Genomic DNA, 20,610 nt, shown 5'->3' with positions numbered 1-20,610 from the left:
CTGCATAATGCACCCAAAAAAAAGTGTCCAGCACACTGCTATTCAGTCTTCTTGAGCAGGCTCACTAACCTTGATTCCAAAGTCTGCCTTACTTTAAAAATCTATGCTACCATGTGTCATAGGAACACCCTTCAGCTGCAGCCCTTTGTTCTCCAATAGCAGTTGCTGTTGAAGGCTTTGCCCTTTCACGTGGAGGATCAAGAGAAGTGAAATAATTCTGTCTTAAGCATTTTAGCTGGAAGCCCCTGGAATTTTAAGTGGTTGGTCTGCTGGTCACTTGAACTTGATATCATGTTTTCCTGAAAAATTAAATCCTTTGAGTGGGAGACTGTCAATATTTCTAATCAAAACCAATACATGTAGATTTCCAAAGACTGAAAAACTGATTACTAAAGGACTGAAAAGGAAATGGAAAATGGTAAACAGAAAATTAACAATTAGCATCTTTTCCACATAGCAGGTGGTCCACACGTATGCTCCCTTCAGCAATCAATAGACAGCCCCCCCCCGAAAAAACAGATGTTTTATTGTCTAAAGTGTTGCAATACAACAAATACATGATCTGTACAAAGGACACAACAGAGCGAGTTTAAATACAATCAGGAGAGAGAAATCCCCATATTCACAGTCCTCGGACAACATCTGATACCATAACCTGAACCAACAATTTAAAGATTCACTAAAACCAAAGAAGTTGTTAAAAAAGTTAAAGGTCTCCAGAGAGTCTATGGGTCTTACAGCAGAGATCATGGGGTATTCTGTGAAGGGTCACAATGGCATCTTATTGCCCTCAATGCTGATTTTCACTGCATGGGCCGATCTGCTTTTTTTCCTGATATCTGTGAATTTCCGCATCTGTTTGTCCAGTCGACTCACCCCTTTCTTAGAGGTCCCCTGGAACTTAAAAAATAAAACTAATAATTACCACTGAAAAAAAGCAGACGCCCCAGAGGTTCAAGAAAAGCAACGCATGCAAGGTTAAACCTGCAAGAGGGAGCTGATGGAGCCACTGGTTCCAACTGGTTGTGTGCGTGTGCGTGCACACATTCTCTCCCCGCAAAGCGGATAATGAAATGGTTCCCCCACTGTATGCATCGCATACATGGAGGCATTCACGCTTACAAACATCACACAGAAAAGCTTTCACATTACAGGGACTAACTACTGTGTTAGTTGTTCACACACCAGCTGAATATACAGTTTGGAATAGTTTTGTATCTGTATTGGCTGGAGTTTAGTGTCAGAAATGTACTGCACTATGATGTCATACATACAGGCTTCTTGTGGGGTGAAGATTTTAGATATAAATACACAGCAATTGAGGTGGATTGAGTTGACATATCAATTCCAAACCACAATTTATTTTGAAGGTCAGTGATTAGTACTTATAAAGCAAGAGATTATTGGGAAAAAGGGGATGTAGAGGGAAGCAAAAGAAATGCCTAAGCTGACCATACAAGTTATTAGAAGAGTTACTGCATTTCATTTATGTATTTTAACTGCAAATGAAAGATTGAGATGATGCAGCAGTTATTTTGCACACATTAAATACAGTGATTATGTAAAGAAACACCACTGAAGACAAACAGCAAGGACCTTCCAATCCATAGCCATTGCTTCCTGGAAAGCAATTTCCCCTAACTAGACAATAGAAACAATAAAACAATGGGAACTACACATCCTTTAAGTTTGGGAGAAACAAAGATATCCAGGACATGCTACTTGGTATCTGACACAAAACATCTATTAGAAACTGAAAACCTCTTGTTCCCATCACTGAGGAAGGTGCTCCTGACACGCTCATTTTAAATAAACTTTATTCATAAAACTGTTCACTATTCATTGAAATAATATCTGGAATTGCACAGCGATTAAAAAAATTTTTTTCTTAAATAAATCTGAAGCTTAAACTCAACAGTTACCTACCATTTTTGCTAGCCTTTTCTGTCGCTATTAATTTGCGGCAGCCCTGCTCACAGAACTGAAATGCAGGCTATAAGTTGTCAAAACAATTCCCGCACTGATATATGTCATTGATTGATCTCCTGCCAACCCACATTCACAGCAGGGGAATCTTCTCCCCCTCGTCTGCAGCGGTCTCATTCTCTGCCTCCTGTCAACCACCCCTAAAGTCCCTTCCTTGGAAGGGCAGGTGTGAAAAATACCTTACTTTGGACACATAAACTGTCAGGCACAGGTGTTGGTCTGCAGTGACGTGAGGTCCCCTACTAAGGGCCAAGAATTCCTGTGTGTCACTTCAGGTAAGGTAAACCTGGAGAGCCTAATTATGTCAGAACAGAATTCAAAACCACAGGTGGTGCAAAGCTATTTTTCAGTACAGATATTTTCATTTAACACCTGTCATTTGGGTACCCTGAAGCTGTCGAGGCAGGTATCATAGCAAACTATGTTCTACAACCTATTTTTTCCTGTACAAGTTACCTTTTAGGTCACAGTACAGCCATGAGAGAATATAAGGAGAGTTTTCCAAGTTTAAGTTAGGGTGTACACACTCCTTTCCTGTATGTGCAAACTGCCAACAGCTGAAGCACATGCACTGTTCACACCTCCCTTGAGGAATACCTCTCAAACTTGGGGAAGGCAGAGTGTCATGGCTACAGGGGCATCCTGTTGCCTTCAATGCTGAACTTGATGGCCCGATGCACTTTGCTGAGTCGTTTCTGTTCAGCAAACCGTCTCTTGTGTTTTTCCAAGCGACTAATACCTCTCTTAATAGTCCCGGGCTAGAAACAATATCTCAATTAATGCACAGAAGGAGAGATAACAGCAGAAAGCACAGTAATTATTACTTCTTCCATTTACATGTGTTCTACCATCTACGCTGCTTTTAAATTAAACTGTACAACATAGACAGATGAACCAAATAAAGCAAGGCAAAAAGGCCTCTATTGAAGCTGTTAATGTTTACCAAAACCTCAAAGTTTTTCCAACCTGTAATATTGTAAGAACATGATAAAAAAACTGAGAGAAGTATAAAAATATCAGTGACACACTTATTCAATTGCAGCTTTAGTTCAAAATGCTCTAAAATAAGAGGCCTGTAATCAGATTCTCACCCTAGAGAGAAACTCTCGAACAGTTAACATGATAATCTGTTTTTGGTTAGAGAAGCAATGATACCCCAGTGAAAGTATGTGATGAGCTTAAAACAGCCACTTGATAGCAGAACTTACTGTCTACTCAAATTAGAAGAGGCACTTAGAAGAACTACCATACTGTACAGTAACCACGGCAATAAAGCAACAGATTCCCAGGCTTAATAAGAGACAGCTTAGGTACAGAGTCACTAGGAGAGGCTAAGCTATCCCCACACCACAGTGCTTACCCTAGAGGACTCCATCTCCACATTCCACTTTGGTCTGACAACATAGTCCTTGTTGGAGGGCATTGGCACCCTCGCACGGGCACAGAACCCAGGGTCTCCGGGTCTAAGAGCCCTGCAGAAAAAAAGATGTGACTGTTAGAGACAAATCTTACACAGCAAGTAGTACAAACAATATAGCGTATTCTGCCTCCAAAACACACTGCACAACCACTGCCTCTAAAACCTCCAAACAAATTGCATATTGGTAGTACCACTGAAATATTTTTTTCTAATAATATTTTTTTAAATAAATCCAACCTACTTTTCCTCTCCAGTTAACACTTTCTCCAGGTCCCTACGGGGAGTCTGACCACCAGAGCTGCAAAAAAAAAATAAATATTTATAGGCATCTAAACACAGAGAAAGATAATAATTTTAAAAGACAGTCAAGTGTGGTAAAAGAAAAGAGAGAGGTCATAACTTACTATCCTTTTATTTCCCATAACACTTACACATCAGTTTGGTTTTCTTCATCTTAAGAGCCTTAGAAAGGAAGAAGGGTTTCATGTTTCTGCCTGCTGCTCCTACCTGCTCAATCTCCTCCGCTGAGGCATCTGTTCCAAATCTCTCTGTTCCCTCTCTTCTCTTGTCATGCCTTTGTAGTTTGAGGTAAGACCAAAGATGGGTCGAGACCATTCATCTATTAAAAATGGTAAAATTGGTTAACACCACTAGGGTGTCCCAATACAGCTTCCAAAGTTTATGTCAAGTACTTATGTTTCCTTTCAACCAAATAAAATATTTTTGAGTCCTTAATATTTCAGAGAAATTCAGACTTGTGGACAGTAAGAAAGAGTTTTCATCCATAAAGGCTCCTGCTGTTGCCTGTTCTTTTAGAATCTCTGAGCTCTTACAACACAGTGTCAGGAACTCCTGCATGCCACAGCAAATGCTATTTTAGAAATATGCAAAATAGTTCCTAAAGAACATAACACATCTATGATCAGTTTGCAGTCATTCAGGATGCCATGCACTACACATGGGACTATGGTTGTTTAAGAAGTAAACTTTCAGTCATCCAAGATCTCTCTAAAGTCCATGGAATGAACAGTTTTCTGGCAGCACCTTCCTGCCTTTATAGCATGATGTCCAGGCAACTAGCCAAGAGAGAATCTGGGCAAAATAAATGCCAACCTCTGGTTTACAAGAAGAATGAAGGAAACAGGAAAAGGGGCAAGTTCATGTAACAGCATTTGTTAAGAGCTCTACAAACAAAGTGATGGAACAGATTAGTGAGATTCCTACACTGCAGAATTAATTCTGCTACAGACAATAGCAAAAAACACGCAACAGAAAGACTGATGCAGAAATTATCAGTGAACTCTCACTGACGCAAGGCAAAGGGAGTTTTACATACTGATTAGCTTCCCTGCCATATCCTTGTTAGGTCTCGACTCTTTGGGGTGTTTGTAGAGGTACATCACAGCTCGTCCAATGCCACTGTGCTTCAGGGTCTCTTGGCTCACACTGGGCAGCTGCAGTGAAAGGGGAAAGCCAGAAAATAGCAAGAAATTATGTCTGAATGTTAATGGTGTTACTGAACTTTGCAAGATGACCAAAACCCACCTTCACAATAAGCTTGAAAAAATTGGCGTTTTTTATTATCTCATTAGGAAAAGTATCAAACACCAAAACCTAGAAATTTACGTTAACATCCTTGGGTTTTATACACAAAAATGCTTCCATAAGTATTTACTCCAAATGCTCTTTTGCTTATATTGCCCATGAATTGAGTTACTGCCTTCAAAGCATTTATTTTATAAAGACAAAAAACATGGCAAAAGCATACAAGCTTAGCTACAAATGCTAAGTCTACGCTGAGTAGGATGGGCTTTCTAGTGCACTGCACACTTCAGTAAGCCAGAAAAGAGAAAAACTCAGGGATACACAGCAAATGACTCTTCATTAAACTTTGTATATAGACCTGAAACAGGCAGGCAGGGCAAAAATTCAGGCAGAACTCTTGCAAATTCTTAGCAAGGAGAAATGTTTATAGACCTTCAGTCAAATAAAGCCAGCTAGTGGTGCTGCAAGAAAAATTTCACTTCTACTTCACTAACAAGACTATGCTACACTTTATGAACACAGCAAAGACAAAATAAAGTGACCAATCACAATGTATGAGCCACTGAACAAGGGAAGGTAGGTGACTAAGCAGTTTCAATTTATTAAGAATCTGAAAATGCCATAGCAAATAAGTCCGAGAGAAGGTAGAGAACTTCATGTCTGCGGTTCACCTGACACTCTCAGAAATGTCTTCTCGCCTGCTGCCAGCAGAGCTATTCGCTTTGTTGCAAACATGGGCAAAATTTTCATAACAACAAATAAGTGCCTGAAATTCCCTAGCCAAATTCTGTTCAGCTAGACAGGATGCCTACAACATAAGACATAAAACAACATAAAATGATGCAACTTTTAAACAAATACACCTGTTTTGCAGTTTGATTAATTGTGTATTTCGCTGCATGGTCCATTGGTAGCAGCTCGAGTATATTTATCACCAAACATTTCCCTAAAGCACATGGTTTAAAACCTTGGAGAAGCCACAAATCAAATATGGTTAAAAGTCAGTTTCAAACCTCTTGCAGGATCTTCAGAAGCTCCTCTCGTATCTTTAGTGCTGGCAGACTTCGGTCTGGAAGAGGAGAAAGCCACTCTTTGATGGCAGACATAACACCACTATCGATGAAAGTTTCTTTGAGGTCCTGCCTAAAAATTTTAACGTAAAGAGAAGCCACAAAGACATAATACATCAAAATTTTAAGACGTGATGTTCCTTCAGCACAATAGAGCATTTGAGTTCGCTTCATGTTAAATTAACAGGTATATTATGTAGAATTTTAGGCTTTTGAGGCCACCTACGTTCAGCATTTACTTGGAAGAAAAGTGTTTCACTGCACACTCAGTACAACTGCAATGTCACTCCATGAAATCTACCAAATTCCTATTATTCCCCAAGATGATAATTTCCTGGGAGAATGACAACTCACTTTTTAAGATGCATAACTACAGTCGGTAGCAAAGTTAATTTCTTTAGTGCTGGTTTCTTTTGCGTATTCAGCTGTCGATCCTCCTGCAGGGAGTTGAAGCATCAGCTCAAGTTAATCAAAAGAAGAAATCAGCAACCATCATCCTTTACAACATTTACAGGAAAAAGAAGAGACTATTAAATGAGAAGGGCAACTTTGGCAGCATTACACCAACTTTGTACCCTGCTCCATCTTCCTACAGCCCCAAAACACATTATAAGATGATTTCTCTTAAAAAAAAGGTCCCCATTTCAGTCAACATTTTCCTTAAAAGCATCACATTAGGAGATTCCCCCTAAAACTACGTTTTTTTCTACTTCATGATTTAGGTTGATTGCAATAACCTGGAGGTATGCAGAGTCCTCCATGCTAACTATGCACAGCTAACATATAAACTTTGCTAGTAAAACTCACCTGAAAAACAGAAAAATAGCTAACCAAAACAACGTGAAGAGAGAAAAATGTGTGTTCACTTCAGCTAGGAATGTAACTGGATAACCTAGAGGTTTAGGATGAAGCAGAGCGCAAGAAACACAGGAGCACAAAAATGTGCATCGTGCTATAACAAAGTCTGGTTTCAAAGTGGCTACCCTCCAATGCAATAATGTCACTATCTGTTCAGTCCTTGGGCTCCCATATCAAGAAGACCCATAATAATCAACAGATTTGTGTCCTGCTGTGGTAATTCCTTTCCACTCGTCTTCCGTTTTGAGGCCGCACCTCAAATACTGTGTATTTGGGCCCCTCATTACAAGGAATTGAGGTGCTGGATCGTGTCCAGAGAAGGGCAACGAAGCTGGTGAAGGGTCTAGAGAACAAGTCTTATGAGGAGAGTTGCTTAGTCTGGAGAAGACGAGGCTGAGGGGAGACCTTATCAGTCTCTACAACTACCTGAAAGGAGGTTGTAGCAACATGGGTGCGGGTCTCCCAATTTACTAGTGATAGGATGAAAGAAAATGGCCTCAAGGTGCACCACGGGAGGTTTAGATTGGATATCAGGAAAAATGTCTTTACTGAAAGAGTGGTCAGGCATTGGAACAGGCTGCCCAGAGAGGTGGTGGAGTCACCATCCCTGGAGGTGTTCAGAAAACATGTAGATGTGGCACTTCAGGGCATGGTTTGGAGACATCATCTGTTGGGTTGATGGTTGGACTTGAAGACCCTAGAGGTCTTTGCCGGCCTTAGCAATTCTATGATAATCCACTGAAGGCTCTTCCTGCACAATGTTTTTTTATTGCAAAGGAGGAGATTCTTCTAATGCCTTTCTTTCCCTCTTCATGCCCCAGAATGGTTTGACAGGCACATGCTAGAGAACCACAATACACACCAAAATACTGGAGCTCAGCTCTTCCTTCTCTCCAGTATTTCAAACTTTATGGCTTTGTTTGAAACATTTGGCTATCATTGTCCACGAAAGACTTTCTTGTCAAGAACAAGAAAGTCTCATGTGTCTCCCAGATTGCTATCTTACCCTCCTCTTTCTCCCCAAACACATTATCCTTCTTATCTTGTTCTCAGGAAGATTCTTTTATTGTTGTTGTTGTTAGTTGTAAGGTCCCTCTTTCTGAAGTTCTGTATATTCCCCGATTGGTTTTAATGAGTTTTGCAGTGCTGTTCATTAATTTGATTGCTACCCGAACAAAACTACCACAACAGAAGATACTGACAAAAGGCAAGGCCCAAAAAAACAGTGCACAGTAACATATTAAACATGACTCCTTGAAAAGGGCAGTCCTGCCAAGGCAGAACTCCACCTAATTCTGTTGTGCTACCATCATTCACCACAGTACTGTCATTCAAACAGTTTAGAAAAGGGTTCATCTCAGGAACAAACACCAAAGTACAACATATGCTAGTAACTGTATAATGAAATTAAAACATAGTGCCTTTCTCAGTCTTTGATATATTTATTCATGTAGTTTATAGAACACATACATCCCTTTTTATAGGGCAATTGACCACAGCTGATCAAAGTTTAGCAAGTTAACTGATTTTAATCTTTAAAATTAATAAATATTTTCTCCAAATTTCAATGAAAGAAATGTTTTAACTTGGATTAGTAAAATAATACTTAAACAGTTATTTAGATATTGGAAGCTTTCCACAGCGTACAGATTACCTCCCCCAAGTACCACCCAGATTTCTGTATTTTACTGACCACAACATTTTCCCATAGAATGGAACTGGATTTTAAGGTGTCTTTGGAGCCAAGAAAACTCACCTCAGCAGCTTCATTCATCTTCACAATCATAGCACTGACCACATCATCTGCATCACTAATAAAAGTTCCACCATCACGATTTCGTCTACGCTTGCCACTCATACTCTTCTTTCGTTGCAGCATCATGTCAAAATCTGACATGAAGTCCATACTGAAATGCAAAAAGAGTTTGCTGATGGTCAGAAGAGGGTTGATCTTACTGTCTTTGTAGGAAATAATTTTGTATTTCTGTAGCATAACCTTTCAAAAATTCTCCAATAAATCTACAAGCATTATGTCTCAATGTCTCTGTAAGATAATTAGTTATTCTCTGTATAAAAACTGGGAAACTAGCAGGAGAGCTTCCATGGCTCTGAGATGTCCTCAGAAGTCCGCAAGACGTTGCTGGAAATGTCTAAGGACATGCACAGATGTAATATCCAGGGTTCAAAATGTGGTAATGCTGTCACTGAAGCTGAAAAAGATTTAGCTTTCCTGTACCTGCAACACACTGCTTGGATGCTACTGCAGCAGATACAAAGGAAACAGGAGCCATGCTGATGGCAAGTCTTACCATACCTTATCCCTTACACTAGCAGAGAAATGCACCTGTGACTTCAATGTTGAACTGCTAAAGGTAGAGTCAGATGCTTGTTTAATTAGATATTAATTTCACCTAGGTTTTGATGCAAACCATGAAATACTGTTCTCTGAAGCAGCAGCATAGGTAATCTGGACTGCTAAGTGACTCAACTGTACAAGCTGAGAGAGAACCTTCCGTCATAGTTTACGAGAACACACTTTAAGTAGAAATGTAGTCCCATGCCTTTCTAAAGTCTAGCCAGTCTTTGGAGGAGCCCTTTCACTAAAATCTTGCATTTGCTATTAACAAAGAAGTACGTAACACACTGACTTACTGCTTCCCTCTCTTGATGTTATCATCAGAGTCTGATTCATCCACTGTCTCCTTCATATCTGTATCACCTTTCTCTTCCTCCAAATCTTCCTGGTTAAAACCCTGATGGATAAAGACAGTACAAATCAGTGTATGGATTAAGACTGGGCATCTACGGATACTCAAAAAGCTTCCGTTAAGTCTGCAGAGGATCTAGAAGAAAGAGGAACAAAGGCTTCCTAAATCCACCTGTGACTTTCACACCAATAACTCTCCCAACAGAGGAGCTGAATGTTATTTAACCCAACCACTACCTCCGTGAATCCAACAGATACAAAGCTTCTGTCCTGATACAGCATACACTTGAACACGAGTTCAAACCCAATCAGTCATTCTGGAGTACCGTTCCATGAAGGGTAGCTTTAGCAAGTGAACAAGAGACATCCACACTAACACTTACTGTAAATTCTTCTTCTTCCTCATCGCCAGATTCTCCAAATATATCTGCAATCAGGTTCCTGTGAAGGTAACAGTAACATTTATCTGTTTAGACTGCAACAGTGAGAAGTTTATTTTCTGCAAAATTTCTAATGACTGTGTGGACATCCACCTTTTGTTCTGCCACCTACTACCGACCTTCCTCTTCACACCACCAATGAAGGTGGACCATCACCCCCTAGCTGGGATTCATCCATTCTCCGTTCACCATCAGTTTCACTATGTGCAACCCTGAAGGAATTCATACGCCCAAAAGCACTTACTCTTGTTCATTTCCAGATTCACTGTCACTGCCAAACAGATCTTTCTCTTCTTTTTTCTTCCCAGCATTCTCTTTTCTTTCTTCTTCTTCCTCACTATCTGATACAGCATTTTTCTTCCTTTTGTCAGATTTCTCTGAACCAGCATCACTATCTGATTCTTCCACATCAGAAAGGATTCGTACTTTTTTTGCAGCTGCCAACAGAAAGAAGCATTACTCCATGTCCTAATAACAGAGGTGACAACTGGTACTCTCAAACTATTCTCTCAAATTTCATTTGGACAAGAGGGAAGCTGACTAGCCTTCTTACACAAAATCATTGTCATTTCTTAAAAAACCATATACATTCTAAAATCTGTTCTATTCAATCAGTAACTGAAATTTCCACACACCACATCGATCCATACAAACTTGTAATTTCAAAACTGACTCTCATCCCCCATATATGAAAAAAAAACAGAGGAAAAAATGACTAGAGAAACAACAACAAAGTAGAGAAATGACTAACAGGAATAATCAACGTGACAACAGATGCCAGTATAAAACAAGATCACTGGAGTCTTTTACTTCTTTTAAACCTACTTATTACTCAAAAGTATACATTCACACAGAAATGCAGTTAGAACAATAGCCTTTACAAATGCAGCTGTGCTCTAAAAATAAATTTGCTTTATGGTTTCATATTTATCTTAGATTCTTTCTTCGTACAAAAACCAATAATTTAACTCTAACACTACTGCTTGTCACATCATATTTTTGTTTCCACACTATAGTTCCTTACGTGTTTTCTCATTGTCATCCTCACTGTCAGAAAGGATAGCTGTTTTCCTCTTCACTGTCTTCTCCTCCTCTTTCTCTTCTTCATCACTGTCCGATATTTTTCGTCTCTTAGGAGCTTCCTCTTCACTGTCAGAGCCCTGAAATCCTTCCCTTACATGTTCATTATCTGAATGATGAGAATCATTCTGCACCTCCTCCTTCCTGTCCTCCCCATCACTATCCTCAGACTCTATTTCTTGTTTGTGCCTGGAAACATCCTCACTTTCCGAGTCACTAGCCGGCTGTTTGTGGAGTTCCTCACTCTCCGAGTCACTGGCCGGCTGCTTGTGGAGCTCCTCGCTCTCTGAGTCACTAGCTGGCTGCTTGTGGAGCTCCTCGCTCTCCGAGTCACTAGCTGGCTGCTTTTGTGATTCCTCATTTTCAAAATCACTACTGTGATCCCTGTGAGGTTCTCCATTTTCAGAGTCACTTGCTCGATGATTTAAGGCATCTTCATTTTCAGAGTCACTTAAATGCTGGTTTGGACGGTCCTCAGTATCAGAATCACTCTCTTTCCCTCCATGAGCTGCTTCGTTGTCTGAATCACTTACATTGTGATTTGGAGGCTCCTCATTTTCTGAGTCACTGTCTTTTTGCCTTGGGATATCTTCATTTTCAGAGTCTGTCATATGAGGCTCTCCCATTTGCCCTTCATCTTCTCCATCACTGTGTTCATTCTGAAAGAGAAAAGCAATCTCAGGTAACTGAGCAAAAAAAACCTTAAAAAAACCAAAAAAAATGTTCTGAATTCTTGCTTGTCCTTCCTCCAATTTGACTACCCAAAGTACTGCAAACTGGAATATTTTCTATACAGAAATAATTATTAGACAATTTGCATTAAAGGACTATCAAATACTTCAGATGGAGAAAAATATTAAGAGATCAATGGAAGCCTGTCCACTCTGCAGCTCAATCCTATTTTGGAAACAGTAACAGAATTTAAAAACACTCAAATAAACATGCCTGAGAAGGGTCCAGTTCCTGGAGGGTAAATGCTTAGTACTTCTGTTTTAAAAAGTCAGGCCTTCAAAGTGGTTTCACCCAAACCCCCAGTAATAAGGCAAGAAACAGTATCTCAAACCTTTCATTTGCCTTTCCTTAAGATCTCAAACAGGTGCTTTTTGTATGAAATATATTTTAATGAACTGCACACGCATTACTTTCCAAGTAAAGCTCAAGAGAGCTTGTGCCCTTTCCTTCTTTGCCAAGGAAACTTGTTTAAGAACACATCAAGACCAAAAGCCTACCAAAAAATAGGAATAAAGTTTTAGTCTGACCTTTCAGAGTGTTATTGTTAACAAGTTTTGTGTTTCAATGTGTAAGAATGTAAGAACAGATTCAATACTTCTCTCCCTTAAGCTGACAGCTACCATAGGCATGCCCATAGGCATCCAGACACCTGAGGTAACCTACGCACAAATACACTGATCTTAAAACTGTAGAATTGAAACACAATCCTTTATGTCTTTTTCTACAAGGCAAAAAATAACTGAGCCACATGCTCCATTTTTGGAAAAACCTTTCACAAGCCACCTGCTGATATCATTAGTGACAACATCTTGTTTTATCTTTCCTACAACACCTAACTTTTACTTGGGGAAAAAAAGATCTCAACTGCATTTACCTGAGAAAACAAAATTAGACTCTTGAAGACTCAGTTCATTAACTCAGTGCACCTCTCAGTCACTGTCACGATAATCCCATTTTCAACTGAAAAGAATAATACTGTAAAAGGAACTACTTTTCTGCATACTCAAGTCCACTCTTCAGCCAGACTTTCCTCAGGGGTGATTTGGTCTCAGCTATAGAGCCCTTCCACCAGCATATTTGCAAACTAAGTATTTATTGTCTTAGGAACACTTTAAGACCTCATGTCCTGGAGCTTCCAAATCTTTTTTGTCAGCAATTTAATTTCCTTGGAAAGACAGACTATCTATTCTTCTTTGCTATAGTCACTCTACTCCCATATTCAGAGCCATACAAAATCATGCATGTGTATCTGTCCTATACCTACAATAAACAATACTATTAATCTTTAAAATGTATAATTGAGAAGGAATTTTAAATAAAATTAATTTTAACTGCTTTTAGGAACTACTCCCTCCAGAATTATACTAAGTACTAAATAATGTTGCTTTATAAGATTTTGGACCTTATACATTTCTTCCCTTGGCTAGCACTCAATAAAATAACAACTTCTAAGTTACTGCAGAATCACTAACAGAAAGTTATTGCACAACAGAAATGAAATCAGGACTATATAATTTTAAAACATGCGCTTCAAATACAGCTTCACTATTTCCATGTTAGTTAATGCTAGCTACAAAACATCTGTTGTGATAATCTGACTGAGCAGCCTTCTTTCTACTCTTTGTCCCTGTCTCTACAGCAATGCTGGTGGTATTTTGAATCATGCTGGTGGTATTATTCAGTGTTTCTCATTTCTCCTTACAGAAAGGAAACATAGTTCTGTTAAAACCTGAATTTGAAATTTTAAAGAATTAAATATCAAGATTAAGAAATTACAGAACTGACGATGCACAGCAGAGGAAGACCATATACACACTCAACCGCTCTCAGCTTGTTATGGGATTTTATTTACTTTTTTTCTTACCAAATAATTGGTTTGATTGCCCTCTCCTGCTCAGTATCTCCCACATAAACTAACAACATGCATACATGATGTATTTTCTCTGACTGTATTATTTAAGATTAAAGAAAACTGCAGCTGCAAACAGAACAGGAAAAGATTTTACAACAGTGTTACAGGTCAGGTCATTGAGAAGTACTGAAATCCCCAGGTCTACAATGAAATTTATGTTTATGGTAACATAAATTATTTAAACCTTATTTTCCTACCATTTAATTTTTGGTGGGTTTGTCTGTCTTCTTTCGATTTCAGACAGCTAATGCTGAATAGGTACTGATAATTATGTCAGCAGTAATAAGGGATTTTGCTAAACAAAACCAAGGAAAGCAATATAAATCCTCCTGTTTAAGCTACTAGGCTCATCACCTTCCAGACTGCCGATCTAGAAAGTCTTTGGTGAAAAAGTAAACAAAAATGAAAAAACAACTGGAATCCATAATGATTCTTAAATGTTTCCAAGGTCAAAAGTATGGCTGCAGGTTATATATCCACCTATTCAGAATATATTACTAAATTACAAGGAACTTCCTATGCAAAATACTTGGTAAGAAGTCATTAGAATTATACAGCATTATTACTGAAGTACTTCACAATATCTCTAATCTGTTACTGCAAACTGACAATCACTCTTCAGAACAAAGATGTTTAGGGAGAGAGAGATCCTAATTAGCTCACATTGGGATTATACAGTGCTCTGCACCACAGAATCCCAGTGGTTGTAGCAGCTGAACTCTACTGTGATACAATCACCTACAGAAGAACCACTTAGATAATATAGGTGCCCCTACACAGACTGGGCAGACAGGCACCATCTACTCAAGTCCTGAGCCTGGAAAGCTCAACCAGAGTTAACCCAAAAAGCACACAGTTATGTTACTCAAGCCAGTAAGCCCAGCAGAGAGATGATGCACACTACCTTGGTATCAGCACATTAATGTAACTGAGCATCTTCTAAAGCAGAGCTGAGACAGAGCTGACTTGCTCAGAGCCTACACAGGACAGGCTCTGTCCACAGTGCAAAGGTCTTCTTAATACAATTAATGAATGTGAATATTTTGGAATATACTTGATATAAAAAGTGCATGCAACTTTACACTAAGATGACTAACCTATGTAGGACAGCCTCCCCTCCACCACTTCTTCCCCCCTTTTTTTTTACTAGTTCGTCTCTAAAAAGATATTTTCAAAGAAATCAAGTCTGTAATTTTGGAGTTTTCTGTTTTTCCTTTTCCAAATACTTAGTCAAAATAAAAGATCAGACATCTTCAAAAAACGAGTAGGTCTCAGGTAATTGTTATGCATTTTTCTCTAATTCCTTTGCTTTCTTTTCTTCCTCCTCTTTATCTATAAACATTTTAATTGAGATGTCCTTATTTTTTTAACCGAATTCTGTAACATGAGGCTTTAGTACAGTATGAAATAAAGAATATAGCAAAATCAAATTTACAGTGTTATTCTTCTACATAAAAACTTCAGTTAGGAAGTAGTTTACTGGATCAACATGCAGCCACTTTTAGTAGGTACTACTTTGATAATTTTGTAAGTTCAAAAAAATTGACCCATCCACTACAATCTCATGAATGACGATTGTTAAACTAAGGCATACGTAACGATCATAGGCAGATCAGCAGGTTTGTCTTTTGTCAGAAGTGTAAGATATTTGTCTGTTTGTTAACAGTCACAGTCAAACCATAACTTAATTCATGAAGACAGCAGCAACTTGGTGAAAGTGTAAGAATCTAAGTCATTAAACATTTCCATATAAGCCTGACTTGTACAAACACTGTAAACATGATTTCATATTCATTACTGTACTAAAACTATGTGTTATCTAGTTCTATTTGTCTAAAGCAGAATCGTTAAGGACATCCAGGAGAACATTTATAGATAAAGTGGGATTGGGGGAAGGAAAGCCAGAAAAGAATTGTGGAAAAGAAAAACCCACATACCTGAGACCTACATAAGTAATTCCTCAGGATTCCCCTTTTCTTTAAAGTTAAGAACCTGAAAAAAAAGTTTGAAAGTTTAAAACTTCAGTTCCTTACATCTGAGTTTTAAATTAGAGACGAAATAGTAATTAAACAGACTTAACTGATTAGGCTGTCTCAAATGTTTTATTAACTTTGAGTTTCATTCCTCCCACATATTCCTAAAGATGAAGGAAATAAGAGGATGAGAGAACATTTAAGGTAAATAATATGATAAATCACTGAAAGCTGCTCCTTTCAGAGACAGCTGCTCCACATTATTGCATTTTGAGTTGCATTTTTAACTCGATGTAGGGAAACCTAAGAATGTGAGACCTCATAACCAAACAAAAACGCAAAATGTTTATAATTTGAACTGAATCAAATAAAGCACTAAGGCTTGAAGGTTCACATTTACTATGGGACAGAAAGGTGTTTTAGCTAGGTTTTAATTTTCTTTGTTTTGTTTGCCTTTTTTTTGTTTTAGTTTTGGTTTGATTTTTTTTTAATGGACTTTCTGAAGTATTTTATCTAGAGAGGAATATTCAAGAGCCATCACAGAACAAAGCCCTTAAAATAATGCAGGCACATGAAGAGGATCAGCTAACAATGATAATAGGTCTTGGTATTTTCTGGTTATTTAAATCTGAAAACGACATGCTGAAGATGTAAGTAATAGTCAATTACCTGTTCTTTAAGCCAGATTTCCAACTACTCGGCCATGATGTAAAATTAAAATACCACCGGAGTATAGAGGAGTAAGAACAAACGACCAAGTTTTCATGGACAGCAGAAAAAACTTAATATTATTGTAGCAGCAACATAACTCCCTATGCACTCATCACTTTTTTTTCATTATAACAGAGGTACTAAATCCCTCTGAAAGACAGTTATTTCTCCCACGCTGAAAAACATATTTCTTCCCATACTGACAACCTGATTGTTACAATAAGAAATGCTGCCTCACACCAATAAATTTCTTCCATTGTAAATATCAACACCTTAAAAAAAAATTCCAAATCTGCTTTACACTCAAATTCAAATACATGGGAAGAACTTTAATTTTATACAAATATCAATATTTATCTATGGCTGGGGGATGAAAGATTGAGAGCAGCTCTGCGGAGAAGGATTTGGGGGTACTGGTGGACAAAAAGCTGACATGAGCCAACAATGTCACTTGCAGCCCAGAAGGCCAACCGTATCCTGGGCTGCATCAAAAGCAGCATGGCCAGCAGGTTGAGGGAGGTGATTCTGCCCCTCTGCTCTGCAACAGTGAGACCCCACCTGGGGTGCTGCGTCCACCTCTGGGGCCCTCAGCACAAGGAGGACACAGAACTGTTGGAGTGGGTCCAGAGGAAGCCACAAAAATGATCCAAGGGCTGGAGCACCTCTCCTACGAGGACAGGCTGAGAGAGTTGGGGTTGTTCATCCTGGAGGAGAGAAGGCCGGGGGGAGACCTTATTGCAGCCTTTCAATACTTAAAGGGGGACTACAGGAAGGATCGGGGTAATCTCTTTAGCAAGGCCTGTTGCAACAGACAAGGGGTAATGGCTTTAAACTAAAGGAAGGTAGATTTAGACTGGATATAAGGAAAAAAATTTTTTACAATGAGGGCGGTGAAACACTAGAACAGATTGCCCAGAGAGGTGGTAGATGCCCTGTCTCTAGAAACATTCAAGATCAGGTTGGACGGGGCTCTGAGCAACCTGATCTAGTTGAAGTTGAAGGGTGGGCTGGACTAGATGACCCTCAAAAGATCCCTTCCAACCCAAACCATTCTATGATTCTACTTTCTAACTCCAAGGAAAGTATGCATTCAATAAAGCAGTAGGGCGGGAGTGGTGGGAAGGACTGCAGGTATACCACAGCAGAACTGAGCCTTTTGACACATCAGCCTGCTACAGTATATCATACATTTTAAGCAATTTTTAAACCCAGTCAGTCAGTCCTGACACCTACATAAAATGCAACAAAATATGCACAACAGAATGAAATGGCTTTGATTATCATTTTGATGAGTATCAAAAAGTTCTCCATAACATAACTTTGCTGGCAGAAGAATGAGTTCACAGGCCAAAATTATTTCTTCCTAGCAAGACCTGATGTAATCTATTTTAAGTCACAAAAAAAATCCTCAAAACTAAGACTAACTCCAAAACTGTCCCAGAAATCTAAAGGAAACCTTCACTTTTACCAGAATCTCTTTCCAACCAGAAGAGTCAATCCACAAGTTAAGTGACTCTCCCCCAGATACAACCCTAGATTAAACCATTATCACCCTTCTCGTGGTGTAGGCTTCTTGAAGCACGAACCTCTTCAGAGGAAGAGCAGATCACATTTGGGAACCTTAATCTGCTCCTGCTCAACATGGACAACTGCTCCTTTGTGAATGACAGGTGAAAAACATTGCACAAAATAGACTTGAGAGTCAATGCTCACATCCAAGACAACAGATGGAAGATAAGGCAGCATTTATTCTTTGGTAAGGAAACCTATGCCTCCATAACATGTGGTTTTACATCACTATGCACAATTTGAGGTAAAATTACAAATTGCTCATAATCCATTACTCAGAATTTCAAACCCAAATAGTGTCTCTTCTTACAATTGATTAAAATACTACTAAACTGTTTCTAGTACAAAACAGCAAATACTACTATAACAGTTAAGAACAAACCGAAAAAAAGACCCTGTCCTACATATTGGTCAAGAGATTATCTGACACATTTCTTTCTGGAAATGAAGTTTTCCCATACAGGACCCTGAAGAACAACTGAATAAATATGTAAGTCTCGGTTAAGAGAAAATACAACAACAAAAATGTATAGAAGAGTAATATTTATCTACATAAAGTTCCAGTAGTACCTCTGAATGGTGCCCTACACTTCCATTCTCAGATCCAGAATGCTGCTCATTTCCTTCATCTTCAACATCAGATCCTGAATCTCGTTCGTCTTGCACTGGAGTAGCTCCACCATCATCTACCCAGAAGTTAAGAAAAAGCAAAACTCAGTGGCATCTCCCAGTGTTTAAGAGGACTGACAGTGACGATTAGCAGAGAGCCAGGCAGGCAGTGCTACAGTCAGACTCTCGGTCTAACAGAGCACTAATACAGAGAAACGGAAGGCATCTACTGGGAAGGTTTGGAACAAACCCGGCGGGCACCGGGCGGGCACCGGGCGGGCACCGGGCGGGCACCGGGCGGGCACCGGGCGGGCACCGGGCGGGCACCGGGCGGGCACCGGGCAGAGCAGGGCAGAGCAGGGCAGAGCAGGGCAGAGCAGGGCAGAGCAGGGCAGGGCGCTCCCCGTGGGCCCCGCCGTGCCCAACAACCTCCCTCGCAGGGCCCAGCGCCCCGTGCGTCCCTCCCGCGCCGCTACCTGACTGGTCCCCGCTGTAGTACTCGCTCTCCATGGCGGGCCGCCGGCCTCCGCTGAGGCCCGGCGGCAGCGGGGCGAAACCCCCAACCCCGCCCCGCCCAGCGCTCGCCACTAGGACCCGCCGCCTCCGGCCGCGGCCGTCGCCACCGCCCGCCGCGCACAGGCCCAAAATGGCGCCGCTCCCCTGAACGGCCGGCAACCACCCCTGCGCATGCGCTAAGAACGGCCACCCCACCCCCCCCACCCCTTCCCCCCGCGCGCCCCTGGAGGCGGAGGCTCTCGCGAGGATTCGGGGGTAGGAGAGGGTCCGCCGCCAGGGGGCGCCGCGCGGATGGGCGGGACTGCAGTCATTACGCCGCCAGGCCACGCCACGCCCCGCCGTTTCCAACAGCTTAACGGTAGGAGAAAGCAAGCGCAGATGCTAGCGGTGGAGCAGTGGAGGCTGCTCGCTGCTTCATACAGGGTGTGAGTCACCTGCAACAAGCTAGAAAACATTTTTTTCCTCTCCCTAAAGATTCTTTTGCCTTTTTTCCAGAAAATAATTTCATTTTAGCTTCATTACTGACATGTGGGGGAAATGGAAGGAGCCTTTGAGAAAAAAGGCTATTTTGAGCTCTTGCATCAACATACGAATGGAACAGCTGTAGAGAAGCATAAAATGGTTGTTTTAATGAAGAGGTTTCCTTGTATGAGCCATGTGGGAACTTCAAAGACATTAAAAACCAGAATATGTTAGACGACAGCTTAAACCCACAACCCAGAACTACATGAGAGTTACCCAACATCTCCCTCCAGCCAGTCAAAGGCACGTCTGGTACAAATGCTTCCAATACTGATAAATGACAGGAGATCGGAAGTTTCATCTGCTGCCTTGAATGGAAAAGATTTTACTATTTCAGTCATAGGTGAATTTATCTGCACCCTACAAATCGAGTAAGCAAGAATTAATTAACATGAATCTCTATAAGAAGGTAGCAGAGCAAAAGAAGGGTTCAGGCACAGATACGTACATGGCCTCTGGATGCAGTGATGGAAGCCAACAGTTTTCATGGCGCTGCTGGCCAAAGAGAGGACCCAAGGCTAGCCATGGAAACTGAAGACTAGTTGTCTCAACAAATCTAGGTCTGACTGTCCTAGCTGAAGCTGCGGTTCAATCTAGTTCACGTGTGGGTGGTTCCTCCAGATATACCCTTCAGAATCAACTGAAAGTCAGCCCTGAACTCCCCTGTAATTGCTGACTTCCGGAGTAAACACAGGGGCAGAATGATCCCTGCCTTTTTCAGGAATTGTTGTGTTCTGTTTTAGTAACCTCTATCCTCTGAGCAGCTGCATTATTCAATTATTTGGCATGCCTACAATATTTCTGTAGAGATGACTAGGGATAACTTTTGTTGTTGATGCATCATTTTAAAATGGAAAGCCTAATAAATGCATGTGGTGCTGGTGTCTTCTGCCTCTCTTCTGTGGCAACAAAACATCTTCATTTTCTAAGAGGGCACAGGTTAACGTGTGACAAATAGAA

The 20,610-nt window shown here is 40.3% G+C and overlaps 1 protein-coding gene and 1 long non-coding RNA gene across 5 annotated transcripts; one reads left to right on the top strand and one right to left on the bottom strand.

The window, feature by feature from the left end:
- Positions 1–506: 506 nt before the first annotated feature.
- Positions 507–19,295, bottom strand: IWS1 (interacts with SUPT6H, CTD assembly factor 1). 4 transcript variants are annotated; one of them, XM_075099403.1, is made up of 15 exons: positions 19,089–19,295; positions 18,574–18,689; positions 11,051–11,765; positions 10,271–10,463; positions 9,970–10,027; positions 9,532–9,632; positions 8,636–8,786; positions 6,376–6,458; positions 5,965–6,094; positions 4,743–4,860; positions 3,914–4,025; positions 3,648–3,704; positions 3,347–3,458; positions 2,584–2,744; positions 507–900 (listed from the first exon to the last, which is right to left on the bottom strand). In XM_075099403.1, exons 1-14 carry the CDS (start codon positions 19,120–19,122, stop codon positions 2,616–2,618), a joined length of 2,109 nt encoding a protein of 702 aa, XP_074955504.1. In that variant the 5' UTR covers positions 19,123–19,295; the 3' UTR covers positions 507–900; positions 2,584–2,615. The 4 variants fall into 4 exon arrangements, with proteins under 4 accessions (XP_074955504.1, XP_074955506.1, XP_074955508.1 ...); XM_075099405.1 differs by lacking the exon at positions 2,584–2,744 and having other exon boundaries at positions 507–894; XM_075099407.1 differs by lacking the exon at positions 2,584–2,744 and having other exon boundaries at positions 19,089–19,292.
- Positions 18,752–20,533, top strand: LOC142059984 (uncharacterized). Its single transcript, XR_012661565.1, has 2 exons — positions 18,752–18,849; positions 19,624–20,533. It is a non-coding gene; the product is annotated as an uncharacterized LOC142059984 (long non-coding RNA).
- Positions 20,534–20,610: the final 77 nt, after the last annotated feature.

Source organism: Phalacrocorax aristotelis, chromosome 7 (assembly GCF_949628215.1).
Source record: "Phalacrocorax aristotelis chromosome 7, bGulAri2.1, whole genome shotgun sequence".
In the NCBI taxonomy this organism is placed as follows: domain Eukaryota; kingdom Metazoa; phylum Chordata; class Aves; order Suliformes; family Phalacrocoracidae; genus Phalacrocorax; species Phalacrocorax aristotelis.
The sequence above is the reverse complement of the archived record's forward strand: the minus strand, read 5'-3'. Positions and strand labels throughout refer to the sequence as shown.

Coding starts and splice junctions, on each gene's coding strand:
- IWS1 (XM_075099407.1), bottom strand. CDS start 19,122: ATGGAGAGCGAGTACTACAGCGGGGACCAGTCAG. Junction 6,095..6,375: donor GTAGTTATGCATCTTAAAAA/GTGAGTTGTCAT, acceptor TAAAATTTTTAG/GCAGGACCTCAAAGAAACTT. Junction 4,861..5,964: donor TTCTGAAGATCCTGCAAGAG/GTTTGAAACTGA, acceptor CTTTCACTGCAG/CTGCCCAGTGTGAGCCAAGA.